General features: G+C 41.7%; 2 protein-coding genes across 4 annotated transcripts in view; both read left to right on the forward strand.

The window, feature by feature from the left end:
• Positions 1-2,024, forward strand: part of pkn1a (protein kinase N1a) — a 53,228-nt gene extending 51,204 nt beyond the window's left edge. For both annotated transcript variants that reach the window (XM_084340340.1, XM_084340339.1), the window contains exon 23: positions 306-2,024. In XM_084340340.1, the coding sequence (XP_084196466.1) occupies positions 306-509 (204 nt within the window). In that variant the 3' untranslated portion in view covers positions 510-2,024. The remainder of the gene's footprint in view (positions 1-305) is intronic.
• Positions 2,025-4,519: 2,495 nt separating this feature from the next.
• Positions 4,520-22,516, forward strand: map2k7 (mitogen-activated protein kinase kinase 7). 2 transcript variants are annotated; one of them, XM_084340360.1, is made up of 12 exons: positions 4,520-4,691; positions 6,607-6,654; positions 9,468-9,612; positions 9,940-10,006; positions 10,990-11,103; positions 12,359-12,478; positions 12,585-12,692; positions 12,784-12,963; positions 13,094-13,174; positions 13,897-14,039; positions 14,464-14,509; positions 14,594-22,516. In XM_084340360.1, the coding sequence occupies exons 1-12, from the start codon at positions 4,568-4,570 to the stop codon at positions 14,735-14,737; spliced, it is 1,320 nt and encodes a 439-aa protein (XP_084196486.1). In that variant the 5' UTR covers positions 4,520-4,567; the 3' UTR covers positions 14,738-22,516. The 2 variants fall into 2 exon arrangements, with proteins under 2 accessions (XP_084196486.1, XP_084196487.1); XM_084340361.1 differs by lacking the exon at positions 6,607-6,654.
• The last annotated feature ends 1,843 nt before the right edge of the window (positions 22,517-24,359 follow it).

Consider the following 24,359-nt stretch of genomic DNA (forward strand, 5'->3'; position numbering starts at 1 on the left):
CCACAGGAGAACAACTGACTGCTTGTATTATTCCTCCCTGCAGTGTTTAAAACTGATTCGCTGACCAATTAGACCAGAATGTCCATATCTTGTTCTTAAGAGCTTTTTTATGTGAAGCAACAGCAGGATATATTCTGTTTGCACCAGCAGTAACAGCTCTGATGTACTCATTAATCACAGGCATTCCTGGCTCCCGGTGTCGACATGTCTGTTTGCAGAAGAAAGAAAGAATTACAATAAAAAAGTTTAGTTTCTGAATTCACCTTTTGATAATTTCTCTTTTGTTTTTCTCCGTCTTTCTCCAGAACATGGACTGGGAGGCGTTGCTGCAGAGGAAAGTGCCGCCTCCCTTCGTCCCCTCCATCGGCGGCAAGGAAGATGTCAGCAACTTTGACGAGGAGTTCACCACTGAAGCGCCGACGCTCACGCCTCCACGTGAGCCTCGCGTGCTCTCCCGCAAAGACCAGGACAGCTTCCGGGATTTCGACTACGTCTCTGACCTCTGCTAGTGGGGCTGGGCGGGGGCTCAAAGACTTCGAGGAATGTTTGGTTTTGAAGGCTCCGTGGCGGTCGTGCCGGAGCGGACCGACAGTCTCTACAGACTGTCGACTGACTGTTTGTCTGCCGTTAACTACACTGTGAATGAATGTGGAGAGACCGGAAGCAGTCGGTCTGTGTTTTGTGTGTCTGCGGGGTTTCAAAGATGGAGGACTGAGAAAATAAAAGCTGGGAGGGACAAAATGTTTTATCACAAACATAGGACAAACAAAAGCCCCCTCATCAATCATTGTAGAACACACCAGTGACTTCATCATGTTTATTTGTCACCTGTGCAGCTGTGAGAGGAGGAGCTCGCTGTCTCTTCGTACTGTTGACTGTTTGAGGCTCGCTTAATGGCCTCTCATACCAATGCCTTACATTTGTACTTGTATTTGATCCACAGAAATGCATTTTGTTGTTATTTTGTGGCCCTTTATACACAGCAGCAGGAAGAGTTAGTAGATGTGCTGCAGAAATACTCTCAAAAAAAAAAAAAAAGGATTAGATTGTGAGATTGGAAATCGTGACGTTCAGAGTGTATTTGTACGTATATGATGATGAACTTCTCTCATGCTGACCCATGCTAGGTGAATTATGAGTTAACTACGGGGTAAAAAACCACTGTCTTACTTTTCTTTGGACTTTTACCAACAACTCTTTTAAAAAATTGTGCTGCTTGGATTTTAATTTCAGTAACAAATTTTACAATAATTCGCAAAGAAGTTATATGTTAGGTAACTTCTCAATGCATTACTCACGACCCACCACATACTCTGTTTTCATTGGATATTTGAGGGTCCCAACCACCAGCGTAAAAGCTACGTGGCAAGCTAGTAATTTCATTTGTTTAAATTAAAAAAAAAAAATCTGAACACTAAGACCTGATGCACACGTAACATTTTGTCCATTATGGGTTTGAGACACATTCATCCAGTTATCAATATGCTACCATTTTTACCGTTTTGTGAACATGAAGTAAGTAATTTCCCTCTGAGACGATTATATCTGACTTTAAACTGGTTCTTACCGTTGTTTTAGTGTCTGTTTTAAGTTTTCAAAACTGTCTGTTGTGGTCATGCCGGGTGTTTTGTTTCCATCACAGTGATAAAATCATCTTTGTTTTAGCCGATACCGATAGATATCTTAGTGATTTTTGAAAATCTGGACGGCTCCATAAGCACAACAAACCTCATTAGCCACTTCTCTACAGTAGAGCCAATTAGAGCCTGCTGCAGTGAGTGCTGCCATAGATCCAATACATTTCTAACCAATCAATATCATCTGAGGGAAGCAGAATGATAAATGTTGGAGAATATGAGCCGGTGGTATAAACTTCTATAACACTTGAGCTTTTCCGAGTACAGGAGAGGTTTGTTGTGAAGTTGTATGTATGATGGTGTGGATTTTACTTATCTTGAGTATGACAATACAAAACCATGTGAGAGTACGAGATGACTTATTTTATAAAGAAAACCTGGAGTGAATATGATGTTTGTGTGTTGTTGTTCATGGGTTTGGAGGGGTCAAGTACAGATAACAGAAAGTTAAGTTTAGAAAAAATAGCAGTAACGTGAATTTCAAGCCAGTAAAATCTGTCATATGTTTTATAAGTTTGAGCTGCATCTAACAATTTAATAATTCAATATTGTTTATCAACTTTCACTTGATTCTTGTTCTTATAAAAGTCATGTGATGACATATTTTTACAAGATTGTGATTATGATAGCTTAACAATTATCGATTTTTATTTTCATTATTATTTATGAGGTCAAGCCACAGATTGTTTAGTCATTAGTGCATCATTGTTCTTTGATACTTACCAGAGCCAAGAAAGTCCCCCAAAATAAAACATTTAAAATGATATAAAATAGCTAAAAAGAAGCAAATCCTCACATTGGAGACGATCAAACCAGCAAGAATCTGGAATTTCTGATCATTGAATAATTTAAATGATTTTTTAGTGACCAAATTGTTGCTGATTAGTTTCAATTGATGAACTCATCTACTAATCAATGATTCTCTTAGCTGTTTAATAATGCGTGGTAGAGCACGTTTATGCTCCACATCAGTTTGGTTAATGTGATTATCAGTATTGTTTTTCCAACACTGATACAGATTTCAACCATATTGCACTTATTCAAACATGAGTAAGATAGCTGAGGGGAAGTCGGCTCGATGTCTTTCAGTTTCACAGGGACAGTGTTTGCCTGGCCTTTGACCACACTGTGAAGGGGCAAACATCACTAATGAAAAAAACAATTTATGGCTCATTTAATAGCGTTAATACAAACGCACGTCACCTATGAGCCAAAATAAGTAAACAGGCCTGTTTAAATCCAGAGTGAATCACTACAGTGACTGCAGCATGCGGGGTCAGTACATTGAACCATCTCTACCTTTTTAATACTGAAAACACCCACGTGCTCTCTGCAGGTTGGGTACAATATAGGAGTGTATACACTACAGTCAGTGAACGCAACATACTATTGCTTCTGTGATCACCTGAAGTTACCTCTTCAATAAATGTCTGCTCCCACCAGCAAAACTTCACAGAGATGCCATTTAAATCATTAAAATACACGTGGAAGCTGTTTCTGTATGTAAAACCATCACATTTCCATCTACTTTTCAGGTATGATCAAATAAATCTTTTTGTATTTGCCTATATTCGACAGTGACAACAGAGATACAGATCCAAGATCAGGTGAATCTTAATCACTCAGCTACCTGACCCCCTTGAGCACTTGTTTTTGATTGGAGTTTAGGTTGTGAGGGAAAAATATAGAGCTGCAAGTAACTACTTACTTTATTATCTCTGAATTTACAATTTTATTAGATTAGATTATTAGTACAAAAACTAAATATATTAATGTAGACCTTTTATGCTGCAGATATGTTGACTTCTTATAGTAGGAAAAGCGCATGTGTTACTAATAACATTATCAATGTCTTTGTTCTGAAACATTACAGTAAATCATTACAGTGAGACGTGTCAAAATCAAGTGGTGTTCTTAATTAGATGTTAGACTTTTTTAGATGTACTTGGCTCGAGGGCGAGAGCACATAAGATCATGAACTGAGGCCTACGGTTAAACATTATTTAAATTATACATTTTTCGTCTTAATATTTATGTATTATTTGTTGCTTCTATTAAACACCAGGAAATAGTAAAAGACAAATGCCCCGTCACAGTTTCCCAGAGCTCAGAGTGACGTTTCAAAATGTAGAGAGATTTGGTTTATTCCAAAAACAGGAAACTCTTGAGACTTTTGATAAGCTGGAGCCAGAATTTGACTAATTATCGACTAATTGATTATGAAAACAGTTGCAGATTAGTTTACTTCACTTGACTAATTGTTTCAGCTTCATCAGACTGAAACCATTTACCCACTTGCTCAGGGTGCTGTGCAGCAACACCCTGTCAAATAACTTTCACATGAAATGAACCAAACTCTACTGACTCACTTGCTCTGGAGCTGCGACCACAATACGTAACTTTATAAGCAAATACGGTTCATTAAATTTCAGTCAACAGATTGTAGCACCTACACCTGCATGTAAAAGATCATTACATCTACAGGAGAGGTCCATGAAAACTGAGAAGACCTTGTGACATGGTTGAAAGCACAGGAACAAGCCAGGTCAAGAGTGAAGTGTCAAGGTCAACATGGATGAGAAGTCCTGCAGATGCTCAAAAAAGATGGTGATGAGCAGAGTCAGCTCTGTTTTGAGGACTTTAGGAGGGTTTTAGGGAAATTTGCTTAATTTTCTTGGACTTTTCAGTCCTTCTCCTCAGATCCCACTGTGTAGACTAGGTAAGTTAATATTAACTATTAATGACGGTGCAACTGTAATCGTGTAGTATGTGTGTAATGTGTGTGTGTGTGCCCATTCAGTCAGTCAGTGTGTGTGTGTGTGTGTGTGTGTGTGTGTGTGTGTGTGTGTGTGTGCGTGCTGCTGGTCCTGCCTGCCAGAGAGGGGAGTCGAGAGCTCTGCTGGGAACTACATGGTGCTCAATTTTTCAAGATGTCGTCGCTGGAACAGAGGCTGTCGCGAATCGAGGAGAAACTAAAGCAGGAAAATGAAGAAGCTCGCCGGAGAATCGACCTCAACATCGACATGAGCCCGCAGCGATCACGTCCTAGGCCAAGTGAGTGTCCACCGGGGAGGACCGGGGAGTCGGTAACGGCCAGAATAGCCGGGGGAAAGATCGGAGAGGCGGAGGGAGGGAGGGAAGGAGCGGGGGTGTTATGCTGCTCCTAGCTACCACATGCTAACAGGCTAGCTACATAAACAAACACCGAGTCGGCTTGGTCGGTTCGTTTTACCGTCAAATCGCTTACCAAACAAGAGAGGCTATTTCTAGAGAGAGTGAAGCGACGTGTTTAAAAAGATAACGCGCTGTCATGAAGTGTCTCGCTGACAGTCACGTCCCGAAATCTGTTCCGATCCTGTCCTGTCAAACATGCTAGGCTAGCAGGCTAGCAACCTGAGTGATAGTCGGTGGCAGGCCCAGCGTCAGTCAGAAAATGTGTAGTTTCCAGTCTGTTAATGAAATATAACGGAGGTGCCATGTATCCACGGCTCAGCTACAGTTTCGTGTCGTTATCAAGCAGCGTGTTTGCTTGTGGCTCCTGCGGCAAAGTCAGTTTTCAGCGCTAGTTTTGACCCTTGACGAAACGGACGCTAATTTGTGCAGGCTATCAAATCAAGCTAACGTCCAACATACGTTACCGAGCGTTGGCTCTGGTGCTGTGTCGTGTACACAGCTCCACATTTAGAGGTGACATCTACACTACCCGACACAGACTCGTTGAATTGAGTCATTTACAACATAAAGGGAATAATAGTGAGTGTTATAAGATTGGGTGAAACAGTGAGGTTGGGCCCTTGAACCGTCTGGAGGAGAAAACTGTCCAGCAGCAACATGCCTGCACTGACTGACATGTAACACCGAAATAAACACTGCTGGAGACAGAAAGCTCTTTTTTATCACACCAGCGTGTCCAAATCAACTTTTAAAGATGCTAGCCGACGATATAAGACACCTTGTTCACTCACAAGCTCACCCTTTTCTTTCAGATCATCACTTCTTGTCCATTCATGTGAGGTTTGAGTGACATTGACCATAAACCTGCTTTTTTCCCCCTTTTTCTTGTCTTTTAAAAAGTTAATGAGGTTTCATTAGCTGTCTGTAAGAATGAGGGTTAGAAGAAAGGCTCTATATTTTTCTTATTGTCAACAAATCTTAAGGAAAGACCAAATCCAGCAATAAATGGGCCCTACTAACAGGTGTTAGCTGTGAATCCTAAAGCTTGACATGAGATATACCTCACGTGTTGTCCAGAAACTACGAGATAACGTTGATGAGCCACGACTGAACAAATCATTTAACGCAGTTTCTCGATATTATAACATCCAGTGGTTTCCATCCTCACATGCCAACGCCTCAGTTTTTAGTTCACCAGCAGTCCCTAGCTTTTAGTCACCCTGTGTAAAGTGATCCAAGTAAGTTCAGCGCAGTGAATTACATGGATTAAATGTTTCATTACAGTGAACGTGGGCACTGTAGTTTATTTTGAGCTGCCGTAAATACTCATTAGAGCGACAAATGTGTTTTAATCTGCAGTTGAGAATCCCCACGAGATATTTACTCCTGTTTGAGTAACGTTGGCTTCAAAAAAACCAGCAGTGATCAGCTGTTTTTAAATAACATATCTGCACCCTGTTTTTAAAGATTCATGACTTCAGTAGGAGCCGATGTGCTCGGGGCTGAGTGGCACAGACAGGGTGGGGAAGTCGGAAAGTATTGAAAGATGGATTGTTGATTTTGGTCTTTTCAGAGGACTTATTGACAATAAGAAAAAGATTAAACAGAATCACGCTGGCCTTATCCTCTAGTATACACCACATGTGTTTATGCCTGGAGAGAACAAAGAGTTACAGGAGCCAGAAAGTCTGTGTCTCTCTCCCTGTTTGTTATATGATTGTGTGTGTGCGCACGTGTGATCGTAGAACAGAGCAGTAATGTGCGTGTGTGTGTATATTTTCTTTCCTCCGTCTAGTCATCGTGATCCAGCTCAGTCCTGCTCCAGCCCCTTCCCAGCGTGCAGGTATCATTCAATCCATCGCTCTCTCTGCCACTGCACCCCCCTCCCCAACACATGTATCCCCCATTTCACCTCCCATCCCACCCCCTCCTTTCTCATCTCTGTCAGGCCCTCATTATGACCACTTCACTTACTGTAATTACTCATACATGTGTCTTCTTAACACTTTTATGAAGATTTCTCACATCCGGTGTGTTTAAGACTAAAACAGAGCTGTTTCTTCATCGATAAGTGGCTGTAAAAGTCAGTTTACTACCAACTAGAGGGTCTCTAGAGTTAACAACTGAGTAGCTTCTGTTGACGAGGTGAGGTTTCAATACACGTGTTAACCTCAAATGTTCTTTCATTTCAAACCTCCTCCCAGCACACACATACTGTACTTTCTTCGTACTGTGTCTCATACCAGTGCCTGATTAGTTTACGACTGAATGAGGGCTACGAGTTTAATCCATGATACCAGCTCTGATAGCTTAGCCCCGGCAGTTATTTACACCTCCCCTCAAATCACATCCTCTCACCATCTTTCCATCCCTACTCCTCTCTCTGTCCGTCTGTGTGTGCCAGTGGCAGGGCAGTGTTGGTGTGTGCTTGACGTATGTGTGTGTGGACGTGCGTCAGATGATTAACCTTCGTTTCGCTGGAGGCAGAGAATCACGGTGCATGTGGCTTTTTTTGCACGACACAATGTTTGGGGTTGTGTTTTTGTTTGACACAGTCTCTAATCCGGCATCCCCACTGGTGCGTCTGCAGGAGTGCTGTGAACACTCTGGCTTCTCTTCCTCTCTCTGTCTGTATTCTTTGCGTGGCGACTGAAGACTTGCCTTCCTGTCCGAGTCCGACTGACTGACTGTCTGACTTCCAGCTTAGTCTGTGCTATGCAGTTTTGGCCGAATGTCTCCTCTCTTTCTCTCTTCCCTCACGTTGGACTGTTTGATGTAATTCGCCTGTTATTCATCTTCTGGCATCCCCGTTCTTCCTGTTGCAGCAGGCGGTGGTGCAGCAGTGCCTGCAAGTATCTGTGTGTGTGTCGTCCTCCCCCCCCCCTTCGCTCTGTCTGCCCGTCTATCCTGTCGTCCGTCCATCTGGAGCCAGCCGAACTCTGGAGATGCGATCTGTGCCAAAGACTGCCTGAGTTCTCCTTCCTCTTCGTACTAACCCCTCCTCCCTCTACACTAACTGATTCTTCCCTTACAGGCTCATCCATCCACAGGTGACTCATGGATACAAACACCTGCTGGCACTCTCAGAAGAGCTGCCAGTCTGCGCTGAAAAAAATACTGAAAATGATGATAATTAAGGCTGCATGATCCTCAGTGTTTTGGAAAATGGTTTGAACATTTTTAAGAAAACACTGAAGTGAATTTGACATAAAATGGGATTCAAACTCTTTGAAATCAGACTTCTGAAGTTTAGTAATATTTGAGGAGGTCATCGTAGCCGCTGACTGTCTGAGCATTCGGTTGCCTGTACTAATGCTTTAGATGGTCGTCCTGAACGTCTTTAACATCTAGAGTTGAAAAAGAGTAAGTGCTTGCTGGCGCGTACTCCTGTTATAACGAGGCCAGCACTGTCTTTAACATGTCCTTGAACGCATGATTTATAACTATGTTTATACGAGAAGCATGTTGCATCCGCTGTTTGGATCAGTTGTGAACTGGACCTACAACTGTCAAGTTGGCATCCGGGGTTTAAAATCATTTTGGGGTTTCAACCAGACTTTGTGGCTTTGTGTGGATAATATTGTCTTTAACGACACATTTCGGCTTATTGCAACTTGGGTTTCATTGCTCCGGCCATCAGGTCTGTCGGTTATGATGAAGTCGTACACACCAAAGTAAGTTTAAGAGATCTGCTAAAAAAAAATATTTTTTTTTAAGTCCAATGAAGCACCAAACACAAGCAGTTAAATGGTCATATTCACTGTGAGAGTTGATCACGGCTGGACTTCTGCTCAACTTTGATCTACCGTGATTGCCGTAGTTGTACACAATCAGAATTCCCCTTTCAGTGAGGGATTATTAACAACATTAGGTGTGCATAAATAAACTTGGGTTATTTAAAACCTGTTAGAACGACTGGCTGCTCATACTGTTTGTAATGTTGCTAAGATCCCAGCATTCACTTAAGTGGGTTCAATGCTGTCATAACAAATAAAACCAATGGCTGGAGCTAATATGATGAGTCCCAAGTGTAAATAAACCATATTTTCCCTTTTTAAAAATGTACTGTGGACGTCCGCATCCCTAAACTGTACCTCCCGAGCTGTGGGCTAACCCTGTGCTGTCTCTCCCTGCCTGAGAATGGTGTTGCTTTTGCTCTGAGATAACCGTCCTGTTTGTTTTAACATGAGGTCGGGACGTCAGTGTGACGAAAACAAAGCTGTAACTTCGGGGAAATAAAAACAGCAAGTTCATCCACTACGAAGGGTCTAGATAGCAACCAAGGCCAATTTCTCCTGGTGTCTCATGGGAAATAATCTTCAATCGTTACTACACAGGACATGACAGATCTTTCTTTTCTCATCAGGCACTTTGATTTAGTCATTATGTGTCAATCTGAAGCCCAGATTTCAGGAAGGAAACACTGATATTAGCTTTTAAAGCACACATAATATAATAATACATTATCACTATTATATTGTATTCTCTATCGGTGCACAACAGTTTTAATCCACTAAAATAATGGAGTCTGTGACTGCATGAATAAACATAGCCATCTTACACCTCCTGGCATGCTGGCCTCTGGTGTGAAACGTACTGTACCGTTCGTTCTGTTCTGTGTCTAATGTGTCATGTCCCCCCCCGCCCCCACCCCAGCACTCCAGCTGCCGTTGGCCAACGATGGAGGCAGCCGTTCATCGTCTTCAGAGAGCTCGCCTCAGCACCACCCTTACCCCAGCCGCCCGCGACACATGCTCACCCTGCCCACACCTCCATACGGCCTACAGAAGAGCTTAGAGAAGTATGTGGACACAGAAACGTGATCAATAACATTCTGTATTAAAGGATCTTACTGTGTTAATGCAGCATCAGTAAACTTGCATCAGTACATACGCACATAAGATCTGGGGAGTAAGCAGAATCAAGGTTCACTTAAAGAAGAGCAGGTTGTGTTACACATAATGGATCCACATACATGCAGAGTGTGGGTGGGAGAGATTTACAGAAACACATTTGTGAGTCAGAAGTCTTGCTATCATCAAAACAAACGTTTCACACTGACTCATACTTCTTATAGCATTTGTGCTCTCCGGCGTTGTGTGTTAATGTGTGTGTTTTGTCCCCGCAGTGCAGAGATCGACCAGAAATTGCAGGAGATCATGAAACAGACGGGTTATCTTAAGATCGACGATCAGGTGAGACGTGCACACAGAGACACTTGATAAGTTTAATGAGAAATAGTTGATCATACACCTCATCAGACTACATCCTGGACTGGGTAATATGGAAAAACTTATGATCACAATAATTAAGCCAGACTGACCAGCTGTCTCGTCTTCCAAAGCTTATCATCGCTGTCGTCATACATTTTGTTGCGATCCCCTTTCGAGTCTTCAACAGGAACTGATAGGGTGGAGGCCGAGTGCTACAGAAAATAGGAAAGTATTGAAAGATGGACTGACTCATTGTCGGTTTCTTGTTTGTTCTCCTCAGTTTTCACATCTCATCCATATTACTACAATTAAAAAGCGGGCATCCTATTGTAGTTAGAACAGAGACCATTGTTAGAGGTGGTGAAGGTTACAGTAAAAATTAAAACCCTTTAAACTCAAAAACTGTGAGATGTAAGTTGTTGTTGTTGTTTACCAAGATAAAATGGAAGAGATCGACTATGGAGCTGGCCCCATTTTGTTTGTTTTTGTCCTCCCTCCTCCAGCCTTTAGGTCCATTATCATAGTTGGTGCCAGTGAGGGTTTGAAGCTGCAGAGAGCTGAGAAAATGATTTGAGTCATCGCTGCACTCCAGATTGTTTTTACTTCCCCTCATTAGCCCACAGGGGTCGTTACATCATGCACTCGATGAGATGTCACTCACAGCGTCTCAGTCACCAGTGATTTAATTTTAACGAGGCACGGAAATGATGCATCTTCCCCACTGTGCGCTCGTATTCTCAGTCATGGTCAACGGGGAAGCGGCTTAATTAAACATCAAACATTTGTTAGTAAATGGCCCAGAGGGGTTTACTGTTGCCTCACGATGCAGAAAGTCAGAACTGGCCTGGCTCATCTATTTTCAGCTTGAGCAGTTTGCACAGTAACAACATTCATTAATGATTACCAGCACAAATATCTTGAGGATGATCTAAAGTCTTGTTTTATTTGCGTTTGTCCGTCCACAGCGGTATCCAGCGGAGGTGACCGACCTGATCAGTGAGGGGGAGATCGGCAGCGGCACCTGTGGGCAGGTCTTCAAAGTTCGATTCAAGAAGACCGGCCACGTCATCGCTGTCAAAGTAAGACCCTCCTACCGCCGCACTCACCTGGGCACAAAACACACCTATCAGTACTAACATGTAGATTTTACAGGTCATTTACTTAATGTACTGTACTCCTGATTGTTCTGTTTTGTGTCAGATAACCATGCAGATAACCGTAACAGAACCAAAATGTTTTTTCCTCCATAAGTTTATTGTTTGTTGTTTATAGGGGCCCCATTAGCTCCGGCTGTTGTGCTTGTTCGTAGTTCTGGGATCCACAAATGTAAATGGGACAAAATTGGGGCTCCACCTTTATAAATATTTTCATTGCAGATTAATCTGCAACGATTACTTGCTTGATTGTTTGGTTGTTTTGTCTATGAAATGTCAGAAAATGATTAGAAAGATGTCGTGCTCAAGATGAGGCCTCCTCAAATGTCTTCTCTTGTCCACAATCCAAAGATACTCAGTTTACAGTCACAGAGGGGTACAGAAACCAGACAATCTTCACATTCAGACGCACACTGAATTGGTCCATAATCCACAAAGAGATAAGACACAGGACCATAAAAATATATTACCTAAATAATATGTCTCTTTTGGTTTGAAGCTCTTTTTTATTAGTAATTTATCTGATGGGGTGCAGTAACAGCCGATAAATCAGAGGAGGCACTGTACTGAACAGTGTATTTAATTGAATCTGTTTCAGGTTTGGAAAGACATGATGAATATCAGTTACGAGCACTGTGTAGTTACTATAGTGTTTATGCGTTACTAATCCTGGAGAATGTATGTTAGTGATTGTGCTGCTCATGCTGTGATGCTGAACGACGGACTCAGGTACCATTGTTTTGGTCAAGCTAAACCATTTTAGGGAACAAATGCTGTGGTTCATTAAAATAGAATAAGATCTTCCTACAGGGGCTGTAAAGACATGAAGACAACTCTCAGACATTGGTCAACATGATCAAAACACAGCAGGACCTTGATGCCCAGCCTGGTTCAGCTCTCTCATTTTCTGTTGTGCTTTAATTGTGACTAGTTTACCAACACAGTGGCAGTAATGACCCCACGCAACAACCCTCCTATTTAAGAGATGACTTAATTGTAGCCGTCCAAGCTGTTTAACAACTATAGAGTCAATCGGCAACACGAGGACTCGTTTGCTTTGTGATTCCCTAATGGCTTGTTTCTTAACATGTGCATCCAGCATGGTGTGTGTCGCATGCGTTCAAATGCTGGGAGGAATTTTAGATGTCTTATTGTGTGTGTGTGTGTGTTCTGTCACCAGCAAATGCGTCGCACAGGAAACAAGGACGAGAACAAGAGGATCCTGATGGACCTGGATGTGGTGCTAAAGAGTCATGACTGCCCTTACATCATCCAGTGCTACGGTGCCATAGTTACCAACGTGGGTGTCCCCGAAACACATTACTGTTTATATTGCCGACAAAATATCAGCTTAGCTCTTTCTGCCAGGACTGGTAAAAGTTGTGTGTGTGTGTGTTCTTGTACAGACGGATGTTTTCATTGCCATGGAGCTGATGGGAACGTGTGCCGAGAAGCTGAAGAAGAGAATCCAGGGCCCCATCCCAGAGCGAATCCTTGGAAAGATGACAGTGGCAGTAAGTGGAAGAAACTCCGACACGGATGAGAAAGTTTAAAACCTGATTGTTTTACTCTTATAGTCTTACTGTGTGTGTGGTCCTGCTTCAGATAGTGAAGGCTTTGCAGTACCTGAAAGAGAGGCATGGTGTCATCCACCGGGACGTCAAACCCTCCAACATCCTCCTCGACGCTAAAGGTCAGATCAAACTGTGCGACTTCGGCATCAGCGGACGCCTCGTCGACTCAAAGGCCAAGACCCGCAGCGCCGGCTGTGCTGCCTACATGGCGGTGAGTGAACACCCACACACACACAATACACTCAAAACACTGCAAGTATCTCGCACACAAATCACAGTTTACACCCTACACACACCCTGGTTCCCTAAACAGAGCGTTGCCTGTCTTTGTGTTCTTGCAGCCTGAGAGAATAGACCCTCCAGATCCCACCAAACCTGACTACGACATCCGAGCAGACGTGTGGAGCCTTGGCATCTCTCTGGTAAGACTTAAAAGCGGTGCTCTTGCACTTGTTGTTTTCTCAGTGGTTGCCTGGGGTGCCGGAAGAACTGATGAGGGGTACAAGATTTGTGCATTTATTTCATTATTAATTTGTACACCAGAGATTTCTAATGAATGAATAATGTTCTGAGCTCAACAAATGACAAAAAACCAAAATCATCACAAAAGCTTTTGATATTGAATTTGGAAGCCGTCTTGAGCATACCACCTGCAGAAATAACACTCAGACCAACAAAAACGAACTTGTCAAAATCACAACTCATCACTTGTCACAACCGGAGCTTGCTAGCTCGGCAAGTACTGCTCGTCCTGTTTGAAAGCTTTAATGACTGAGGATGAGGATTTTTAAATTTCATTTCATGTGAGGCCGGGGATGTTTTACATCATCTGAATATTCTGCTGTAGCTTCATCCATTATTATTCAGCTGTGAACAGAGACATGAGTGGTTACCCGATAAGCCCCCTTTTTGAGTTACTAAAGAGCCTTCAGAACTAAACCAGGAACTAAAAGTACCTGTGTTTTCATCACATCCGAAGCACAGTGAACACATTTCAATAGTCCAGTCAGGTAATTTCATTGTTTTGTCAAATTACAAACACTTGTACGACTGTAGAGTTTTTATGTTCTTTATTTAAACATCCTTTTTGCAAACAAGTGAAGTGTTGGTTGACTGGATGTTAATGGGTCCTTGTGTCTTCTAGGTGGAGCTGGCCACAGGACAGTTTCCCTACAAGAACTGCAAGACAGACTTTGAGGTTCTGACCAAAGTGCTGCAGGAAGATCCTCCTCTGCTGCCTCTCGGCATGGGCTTCTCCCTCGACTTCCAGTCCTTCGTCAAAGACTGGTGAGCACAAATCTCTCTCTGAAGCCGAAACTCACCGACTACAAAACAGTCAGAGCTTTCAGTTCATCACATGGTGGTTTTTTTGAGAGAACCAAGAAAAAGATCCAGTTCTGGTAACAGTGCTTTTAGCTACTTTGATCCCGTTCTGTGGAACAAATCACCTGCCTGACGGTCTGTCAGGTGTGTCACAACTGCTTTTGTGTTTGTGTCTGTGGGATGGTTGTTAATGTCTTGTGGAGGCTGGGTATTTGTCAGTGTTGTTTGTTCTTGTATTATACAGTATAATCTCATGTCTCTTGTTGCTGTAAAGCACCTCTAATTTCCTCGTAAAGAAATGTTCTATAAAAATGAAATTGCTATGCCTTAAAAATGTTCTTCAAATGTACAAGTTGCAGCTTCACTTCATGTGTGTATCTTCCCACAGCCTCACAAAGGATCACAGAAAAAGGCCAAAATACCACCAGTTGCTGGTAAGACAACAGTCAAAATGAGAAAAAAGACGTTTTATTGAGATTCACCAGAAATGTACCTAAACTGTCTCCCTCTCTCTCCAGGACCATAATTTCATCCAGCGTTACCAGGTGCTGGAGGTGGACGTGGCCGGTTGGTTCCAGACGGTGATGGATCGCACCGAGTCGCCTCGCAGCAGCCAGTGTTACAGCCATCAGCACCAGCTCCACTCGCTCTTCAGTAGGTAGCCTAGCCTACCCCAGCCCGGCGTTAGCTTAGCCAGACGCTAGTCTAGCCTAGCTTTAGCTTTGCCAAGCCCAGACTCAGTCTGTCCTAGTCTAGCCCAGCGTTAGCAGCTAAGCCTAGCGTTAGAGCCAGCCCGCCTGTCCATCTGTCCACCGGAGCACCTGAAGAGCCCACGGAGGAGGGGGAGAGACTCGATGGAGGTTCTCTGGATGGACAGATGGACGGAGAGATGGACTGATGGATGGATGGATGACACAGGTGGTTCTGTTTATCTGGACAGGCAGATGTGGGGAGGAGGGAAGAGAAAAAAATGCACACTGTAGTTAGCTTCATTCATTTAGACTCACATCTCGTCACTCTATCATGTCACACCACAGTGTGTAACAGCCACACACACACTTGACATACAAACTGTTTTTGTATCTTGTATGCGTCTCTACATTTCCTTCACTTTCCATTAGTTGTCCACCTACATGTCTGTCTCCAGCATTGATCCAAGCCATTGGATTAGTCAACAGAGTAGTCACTACACACTGGAACAAAGCATCTGCTACATTAGCAAACCTGAATCTCTCTTGTACATAAACATGATGGAGGACACAGCAATGTCCGGTGCAATTATGATTCTTCAGGTGTTTCTACTATCACACATTCTCAGGCTGTGTGTGTGTGTGTTTGTGAGTGTGTGTGTGTGTGTGTGAGAGAGAGAGTGTATGGATCAATATCAAGACACAGTCACTGGTTGTTTTTAGTAGTGAGATTATATTTCCTCGTCGTTTAATCACCTTCACACTACAGCCAGCTGTAACACACAAGAAGAATGAATTAACCTGTCAGCTGTGCTTCATTTTTAACTTGTAGGGATAGTAACTCTCATTAGATTTAATATGAAATATGTTTAGATTACCCGTCATTGTATTTAGCAGGTGCATAATTGGAAAAAACTGTGAAAAAGAATCACAAAAAAATTAGTGTTGCATTTTAGCTTTGTAGAAAAGGAGTCGTTGTGGTTTTTGCGTATTCAGAGGGATTTATATGAACTTTGAGAGCGTTAAAAGAGACGTAGGGATGCTAAGAGGAGAAAAGATGAGGTTGGAAAGGAAGAGTGTCAGAACTTTTCTAGAAGTATGCGAGAGAAAAGCAGAGAAAGTAGAAGAAGAGGGGAGTTATCGTCGATGGACGTTTGGAAGATTGAGTAACTGTTACTAGTGAGAGAAACGAGAGAAAGAGGCTGGAGAGGGAGAGTGATTTTTCATTGAGAAGATAAAGAACATGAGCTTATCTTGTACAAAGACTATAATGGAATAGATCTTATTACCTGTGGAGCATTTCTTTACTTCACTCTCTGTTCGTCTACCTCTTCCTCTTTGTCCACCTCTCTGTCTGCTTCTGCTGTTCAGTGTGATGTAGTGCTCCACAGTGTGACCAGACCAAAGGCTGCGTGTAGGTTGTTGTTGTCAGAGGCCAAGACATTTCAGACAAGAAGCCACACAGACAGGTCGCGATGATGCATCTGTAGGTGTTTTAAGAACCTAGAGCAGGGGTCTCAAACTCGCAGCTCAGGGGCCACAACTGACCGACACTGTCGAGAATCAATTTACAAATATTTTTTTATTATTATGATAATCGGTTTGCTAGAATCAAGTCTCTTGAGAAACGGAAAGCAGTTAATTTTTGGCATTTTTTGATTAATAATAACGATTAATCAGTCATCAAAATGGTCACAGATTAATTTTCTGTCTATCATTTATTCTGGTAATTGTACCTTCTTAACATAAACTTAAACAAACAGCATGCAGATTTAGTGCAGCACACCTGACACCAAAGTGTCTCTTTATCAAAATAAAGATTGACCTAGAGCACGGACAGTGTCAGGAAACCTGTGACTGTTTCTGGCTGGTGGCCCCAAGGTTATTTGACTTTGAGACCCCTGAACTAGAGGATTGTTATGATAAAATTGAGTGTATCAGGTGTGATAAAACAGACACATCTAGCCTGGTCAAGGTGTTTATAACTGAGATGTATAGATGTACTTAATGAGCGCAGGTCTTCAGAGACTGACAGACTAGAGTCCGACTGCCTCCCCTCTCGCAGGGCCACAGCCAAAGCCTGCTAGATGTGCAGACTCAAACCTCCCACGCCCCGTCACGCACCAAACCAAATCACTGCTAGACACAGAGAGCTGAGGACTGGCAACTATAGAGAGAGGAAACTGCTAAGTGTCAGAGAGAGAGAGGAACAAGAATGTTGTCAAGATGGCAGAATAGATGAGTGGAAAAGAAACGACAGGAAAAGGAGATGAGAGGACAGAGTGAGGTGAGAAGGAAGACAGGGAGTGTAAAGAAAGTGAGATGAGAAGTTCAAGAAAAGTCAGAGACAAACTGGAGTTGGATGACAGAAAGTTAAGTGTATAAAAGAAGAAGAAGACAGAAAACATCAGCCCAGGTGTCACAGGACTGCCGAGCTCTGAGGCTAGCTGTTTGTTGTAAAAAGCTTTCATGGTGTTTCACCAATGTACCAATTCTGATTTTAGCCAGTGAGTTAGTGTGTTGTGTTTATGTTCTTCTGTTCAAACAATGTTATTTATTTACATTGCTACTGCTGCTACTTTTTTATTGCTTTAGACGCTGCTGTCACTTCTTTTCCCCAAAGGACAAATACTTTATTCTTTTTTTCTTTTAAGCCAAATAAGTGAAATAATGCAATGTCAACACATGTTACCAAATACAGAGGAGTAAGTCTGAAGAGGGCAAAAGCAAGTGAGAGAGGGTGAGAAGAGAAGGTGCAGGGAGGTCGGCTTCACGAAAAGTACTAACAGACAAAATATAAGCGCACACCTCACCTGAAATGTAGCTCTATGTGTAATGGAAGTAGTTAATCATTTATATCATGATGTCACACTAAACCCTGTACAGTGTAGATATGATCAGAGGGGATGTCTGTCTGTCTGTCCAGATGCTTTTTGTCACATCCATCCTTTACTCCGTCCATCCATCCCTCCATCTGTCCACAGGTCGCCTGCAAGCTTGACAACCTTGACAGTTTACACCAAAGGTGTCCACAACTCAACGAAAACATGAGAGAGCGAGAGAGCGCGTTGTTGTTATTGTTATGACTATTGTTATTGACATAATTGATTACTCTCAGCTATGATATATATGAAATCTCTCTTTAGCTAGTGGGAGAGGGAGAGGGGGGTGCCCTGTAGTATAGCAGTGATGTGTGTGTGTGTCATATACTGTACAGTACAGGGGGAGACTGTTAAACTAACACACAGCGACAAAACCAGCCGGTTCATCCTTTTACTCAGTGAATCCGCTCACTGTGGGCTTGTATCAGGGAGCTTCCTGTGGGCCACACGGCTCCACCGAGCCACTGACCATCAGCGATCCTGGATAACTGGTGTCACACAGCTGGTTTACAGCCAGCTCCGTTAACGTTTCCAATTCAGCTGTAATTTGTTGCTATGAGAAAAAGTTCTTAATCACGCGCCAATCAAATCAAGTGTCATCAAACCCAGCTGCAATGTCTTGTTTCTTATCATCCATATATAGGTTGATACTGAAGTACCTGCAATAAACTCAAATCAACCAATTTATAGCTTTACTACATTAACCATGAAAATATCGTTGATGATCATTGGAGCTATTTTATTCTTTAAATAACTTCTGAAAAGTATTCCTCCTTGTGATGAACAAACTAAATATTCTGTGTGAAAACTTTATTTTTATTCAGCTGTAATGATCATTAGTTTGTGTATTAATATATAATCTCTTGAGTTTTAAACCCAGAGTAGACACATAGTTACATAATTATCATGGAAATCAAAGTAACTAATGATACATTCAGACACTCTGTATGCGTGTCGCTCTGTTGCTTGTAACTTTATTTACTCTCTACTTATGTCCACGTTGTTAAATCTTTTTCATTGGTGACTCATTGTTTCCACTGATCTGATTACTCAGCAGATGGCCTTGTTATGTTTAGATCAGTTGTTCTCAGTATTTTTCAAGTCAAGGACCCTTAAACTGACACAGATTAGACCACAGACCCCCATTTGCTCCAGGGTCCCCCATCTGATAAGAATTATGTTTAATATGTAAGAGTTTTATTTGAAACATTCAAAAATGAACAGAAAGTAAAGAAATAGCAGTTTTGACATTATGATGTCTAGCAGATTGTGTTGCAGAGATATTTACTGACGTTAAGATGCTCATTAGCTGTCCCCGTCCCGGTCCAAAGTTCCTGTGTTGGCTGCACGGCTACCTAAAGCTAGCTAATGGCAGCTCCAGTTAGCAGCAGTAAGCTGTCACTTTGGGGATATTCTGACCCCTATTTGTTGTTATTTAATGAATTTTACAGGTGGACAATTCTGACATATTGCACCTTTTTAACTAAATAAATAAATAAATAATAATAACTAAGAAATAATTAACTCTCCGTTTTGCTGGGATCCTTCAGAGAACCAGTTGTTTCGATCAATCTGCTCTCCGTTAGCCCTGCAGCAAACCTTGGTAACTTAAAAGTGAGCCAGCTTTGTGATGCCAGAAAACCTGAGTTAAGCCCAAAGATGGCTCGTGTCTCCTCACGATACAGGACCTCTGAGCAGACTGACAGTGAGTTGGCACAACTCCGTTAGCTCGGCCTTTTGTTGGGTTTTAATCTGGAGACCTGGAACTGATTTCCAACAGTGAACAGGGACTCTTATAAACTCTCCAGATGACAGGATTCAGGGCTGATGATGACATAAATGCTCAGCCTCTCTGCTAAAGCTGTTTTATATAGACCTGAATCTGGTGCTCAGCGTCCGTCAGCTGTACTGCCTTGCCAGCACAGCCTGAGGTGTACTCATTGGTGCCGTTTCTAAAACACTCAGCGTTCACTGTTCAAACTCTGTACGTGTCCAGCTGGACCCAGTCTCCCACTGTCGAGGGTCTCTGTTATTAAGCTGATGTGTATTTTACACACGCACACACTCGCTCGACTGTGCCGTTTCCATCCAAACACCTGATTGGATGGCGGTGCCACGCTATGGTTTCTGAATGAGAATGACTGTCAAGTGTGTGTGTGTGTGTGTGTGTGTGTGAGGAAACAACACATCTACAAAAACACACATACACACACACACACACCAAATGTATAAAGTGAACCCATTCTACACAGCAGTGCTCGCTACTGCCAATAGTGGCTTTTTGTGTATATTAGCTGGTCGGGTGCGAGGCCAGGCGTGTATAAAAACAGCTAGCTCATAGCGTGTACCTGCGCTGTGCCTTGACATCGAGGGGGAGCGTGTGTGTGGGTGTGTGTGTCGTAAACCCATCTGTAAGTAAACCAAATATCATTTTCACTATGCAGTCATTCAAACCATGTCAGCTTGCTTCGATGGGGATGAAAAACCTCGTGTACATACACAGATAAACTGGAGTTAGCGACAGTGTGTTGTTCTTTTTCGAGCCCCCCCTCCCAGTGTGATCAACGTCACCGCCTTCAGCTAGTTCACAGAACAAAGAGAGAAAGCAAGAGATGTGTTTTGAATGAGCTGACAAATATTTAAGGATTGTATCAGGGTCGGGGAGGGACGGGGGTTAGACTTGGGGTTTGTAGTTTTGTGGGAGATACAGATCAATGCTGTAAAGTATATCAATTGCATGTTATTGTCACCGTTGTAACTGCCATTGTTTTGTTTTTTTGTTTGTTTTGTTTTTTTTTCTTCCAAGACAACGGTCGGTTGGGGCGGGGATGCACAAAACTTTATCCTTATTTATGATTTTTACACATATAGTCTGTATTTTTGTTTCTTTTTTGCAAAAATGTTGAATTATTGTGTACTTAGGAAAAGACACATTTTTTTGCCTTTTTTTTTTATGTTCTCTGTCAACTTTGCAATATACTTTTTCACTTTGGACCCGTCAGTAGTCGTCGAGGAGGAGGAGGAGCTGTATCTTTATTAGCAGACAGTGTTTGTTAGAATAACGTCCTGTTTTTCCCCTCATTCATGTGCCGTGTGTCTTTCTTTCTTTCTTTCAGTTAGCCGTGTGTGTGAGCAGAGAGTGTGTGATGTTTATTCGTGTACCAAAAGTCTTTATTGATGGTGATTATTATTAGCTTTTATTTTTGTCCGTTGTTTGTTTTTTATTATTACTATGATTACTGTTTTTATTATTATTATATTATTTTTGTTGTTATTATTATTATTATTCAGGGCAAAGATGACACCAAATTGAACAAAGAAATAATGATCAGTACTGAGAGCTGGACAGTGTGTCCGTCTTTCTGAGGGTTTCTTTTACTGGCGAGGTGGAGCAATCGTTTATTTCTCACCGTTACGCTGTAGTGTCTGTCCACCTTATTTAAACCGCCACATAAAGATAACCTCTGAACTGAAAGTCTAATAGTATTTTTTTATTATTATTATTATTATTATATATTGTTTTCCTTGGATCAGATATCATGATCGATTTATTTCTTGTTACCCCAGTTTGGGTCATAAATTGTGTGCTGTTATTTAATTTTTTTTTTCTCCCCACATCCCTGCCCATTGCTTTTCATTTTTTATTCTATTTTATGATTATTATTTTGTATTTTTTTTCTGGTTTGTCTGATGCTGTAGGCAGTGAGCTGATTTGTCAAATACCAGAGCTTTTTTTTTTTTTCCTCTTTCTTTTTCTAATGCTGAGACTGTCGTGACTGATGTTGCACTTGTGATGGGTTTTATTTTGGTTTTGTTTTGTGTTGCAGATTGTTGTGCGGAGAGGAGAATATTGGGTGTTTTCCTTATTTTCTTTTTTAAGTCACAGCAGTTATTTTATCAATCATAGATCTGTGACACAGAGCAAGAAAAATGATTCTACAGTGTATTTTTTTCACTGATATTTATTTATTGGTCATTTGTATGTTTTTTTTAATGTGTATTGCTTTTTTGTGGAGGGCAAACAGGACTCAAGGTAGAGGAGTTAGTCTGTCATTGGCATTTTACCATTGTGTACAGAAAGCAAAATATTGTATTCAACCATCACACTAACGTACAGTCCATAAAGTAACATATAAACAGGTTAAAATAGAAACCTACAGCACAGTAAGGTGAAGGCTTTACTGTGGCTGTCTGACATTATTTTGTTTACCGTTTACCCTCTCAGAAGGCCCCATCAAACAAACTGCTCATGGGTAAAAGCTGAGTCGCCACAGCATGGTGTATTGAACTCTAGTGCTTTGCTAATAACTCACAGTCAAAGCTTGTATTGTTTGAAACTTGGATGGTTTTTATCAGTGAGTACTGAATGCCAGCAGCAAAGCAGACTAGATTGTTTTTAAGTTTAAGGTATTTCAGCTGATGATAACTACTATGATAGTGGACTGATTGGCTTGTTATTAACCTGCACTCCCTGTTAGCGAGGCAGGACACGCCTGCTTTGAATTATCAGTGAGGTTTGTTGCTTGGTTTAAGTCTAGATTGCATGAATTTGCTAGTGTGCAGGGCGGGGGGAGGATCGACTTCAGTCACCGCTGTTGCAGTTCAAAGGCTTCTTGTATGTACGACGCCATGGATTCATTGTCTTGACAGTTGTATCAATCGACACAGCTTTACTGCCTGTTTCTTTAATGTTTGTTTGTTTGTATTTTTTGTTTTGTTTTTGGCTGTATTTTATCCCCCCCCCAGTCTCATTTCAAACAGAATAAATGCCATTATATTGTGAATACCTCAGGATTTTTTTGGAGAAAAAAAATAATAAAACACTTAAAAATCAAATAAATAAATAAATAAAAAACTCATAAAAAGTTGATGTGTCATGTTGGCATTTTGTTTCTTTTCTGACGGGGTTTTTCATAAAGAAAACCTCAAAATTCAGACTTTTAGTCCATGGGAGGGCTGTGAAGGGATGACATTTTCATGGGACGATAACCATCTCTGATAATATATAAATATTTGTTTAATACTGTGCACTGTGATATTTTCTGTTATGATGACCCTTATTTTTGTCCCGACATATGCAAAACTTGATATAAACTTGGTATATATCTATTTTAATCACTAATATGGTAGAATTCAATACCTTGGATAAGCAAATATACATGGTACAATAACGTCAGTTTTCATACCATTGTATACCCTAAAACCAGTAAACCGCTGCAACCCTAGTCCCCAGTAAGGGTGAAGCCTCCATAGCGTTACATCCTACAATTCCCATAATGCAACTAGAATTTTCAAAAGTGAGAGAGAGGTGGAAATTACACCTTTGATGATGTCTTTCATTAGACCCTTCCTGTCTCCTTTATAACCACTTCTGTAACTTCCTGGAGACAGCCAGATGATTGTTGAGTGTTAGTCAAGGTCATCAAACACTGGTGCTTCTGGGTGGCGTCCGACCGGAGCTGCCAACCCAAAGCATCAGTATTTGCCAATGTGGGGATGAGACTCAACAATCAACTGTCTGTCTCCAGGAAGTTGTGTTTTGTTGCTTTAAATACCTCAAAGATTTTAATTCAGGCTTTCTGTTCGATGTTGTAAGTCCCAAGTTTAAAACCCTGATGACATTATCTGGGGTTATTTGTCGAAGGCTTTTAGAAAGCTCCACCAGAGCCACATAAAACATTACTGTACACAACTGATTACGCAGTGCTTCTCATTGTAAGTAAACTGAAGTTAATATGTAAAATCTGAAGGGTGACCCTTATTTCAGACTATATTAAATATTCTCAGACTTTTAGAATTCTCTAAATTAATTGTATATTCTTGTTTTCCACAGTCACACATATACAAATGGTCGGTGAAACTAAATGTGAAAAGAAGCAGCTCAAAATGCTCTTTATGTGGACAAACTTCAGCTTGTAGGTGCCAGTTTTGTCCACAGTGGGGTGCACTATTCATTCAGTGTGTTTTCCAACCTGAGTTTGGTGTCTTCAGGTTAGTCTGACGGAGCCAAATCCCTCCACAACAACCTGTTTTAAATCTGATATTTACAAATTGCTGTCACTGTTTTTCAAATGGTTATGTGAGTACAAGTGACTGAAATAACTCTGACAACAAAGTCTACCTTTTTATCGTCAAACACAAGCCGGCCGATGTGTTCAAACGCGTCAGAATAAACATTCATGCAGACCTTCTCTGACAACAGTCCTACTGCACTTTCCCCCACACAGTGAAATGTGCCAGTTTCCTGGATGACACGTCAGGACTTGACATGACTGCTTTTGCTCATAGTTCAAATCTTACATAACAACGGATAATACATGTTTTAACTGACTTGACACACTTCTTTCCCTGCTTTAGCGATTGTCTCACACACCTCAACATGGCCTCAGTAAGACACTGTAACAGTTTCTCTGTCATGAAGCAGCCTGTGCTGCAGTAAGCCGCCTCACTTGAAGTGGTTTAACAATAGACTGTGCCCTGTGGCAGTAAAAATGAGCCAACCTGCTGACAAATGGATGAGAAGACACTTAACCAGCTTCCAAGGTTACATCTGTGTTCACAGTGTGCACCACAATACAATACACAAAGAGTTAACAGCTGAAAGATGTTAAATTAATTTGCAATTTGAAATAGTAGCAAAACTGATCTTCTGTTAGTGACTGTTCAGTGTCACTGCTGAGGTGAATGTAGGTAAATATTCAGTGTATATAAGT

The sequence above is a fragment of the Pagrus pagrus genome, assembly GCF_965226575.1.
Source record: "Pagrus pagrus genome assembly, chromosome: 2".
Classification (NCBI taxonomy): domain Eukaryota; kingdom Metazoa; phylum Chordata; class Actinopteri; order Spariformes; family Sparidae; genus Pagrus; species Pagrus pagrus.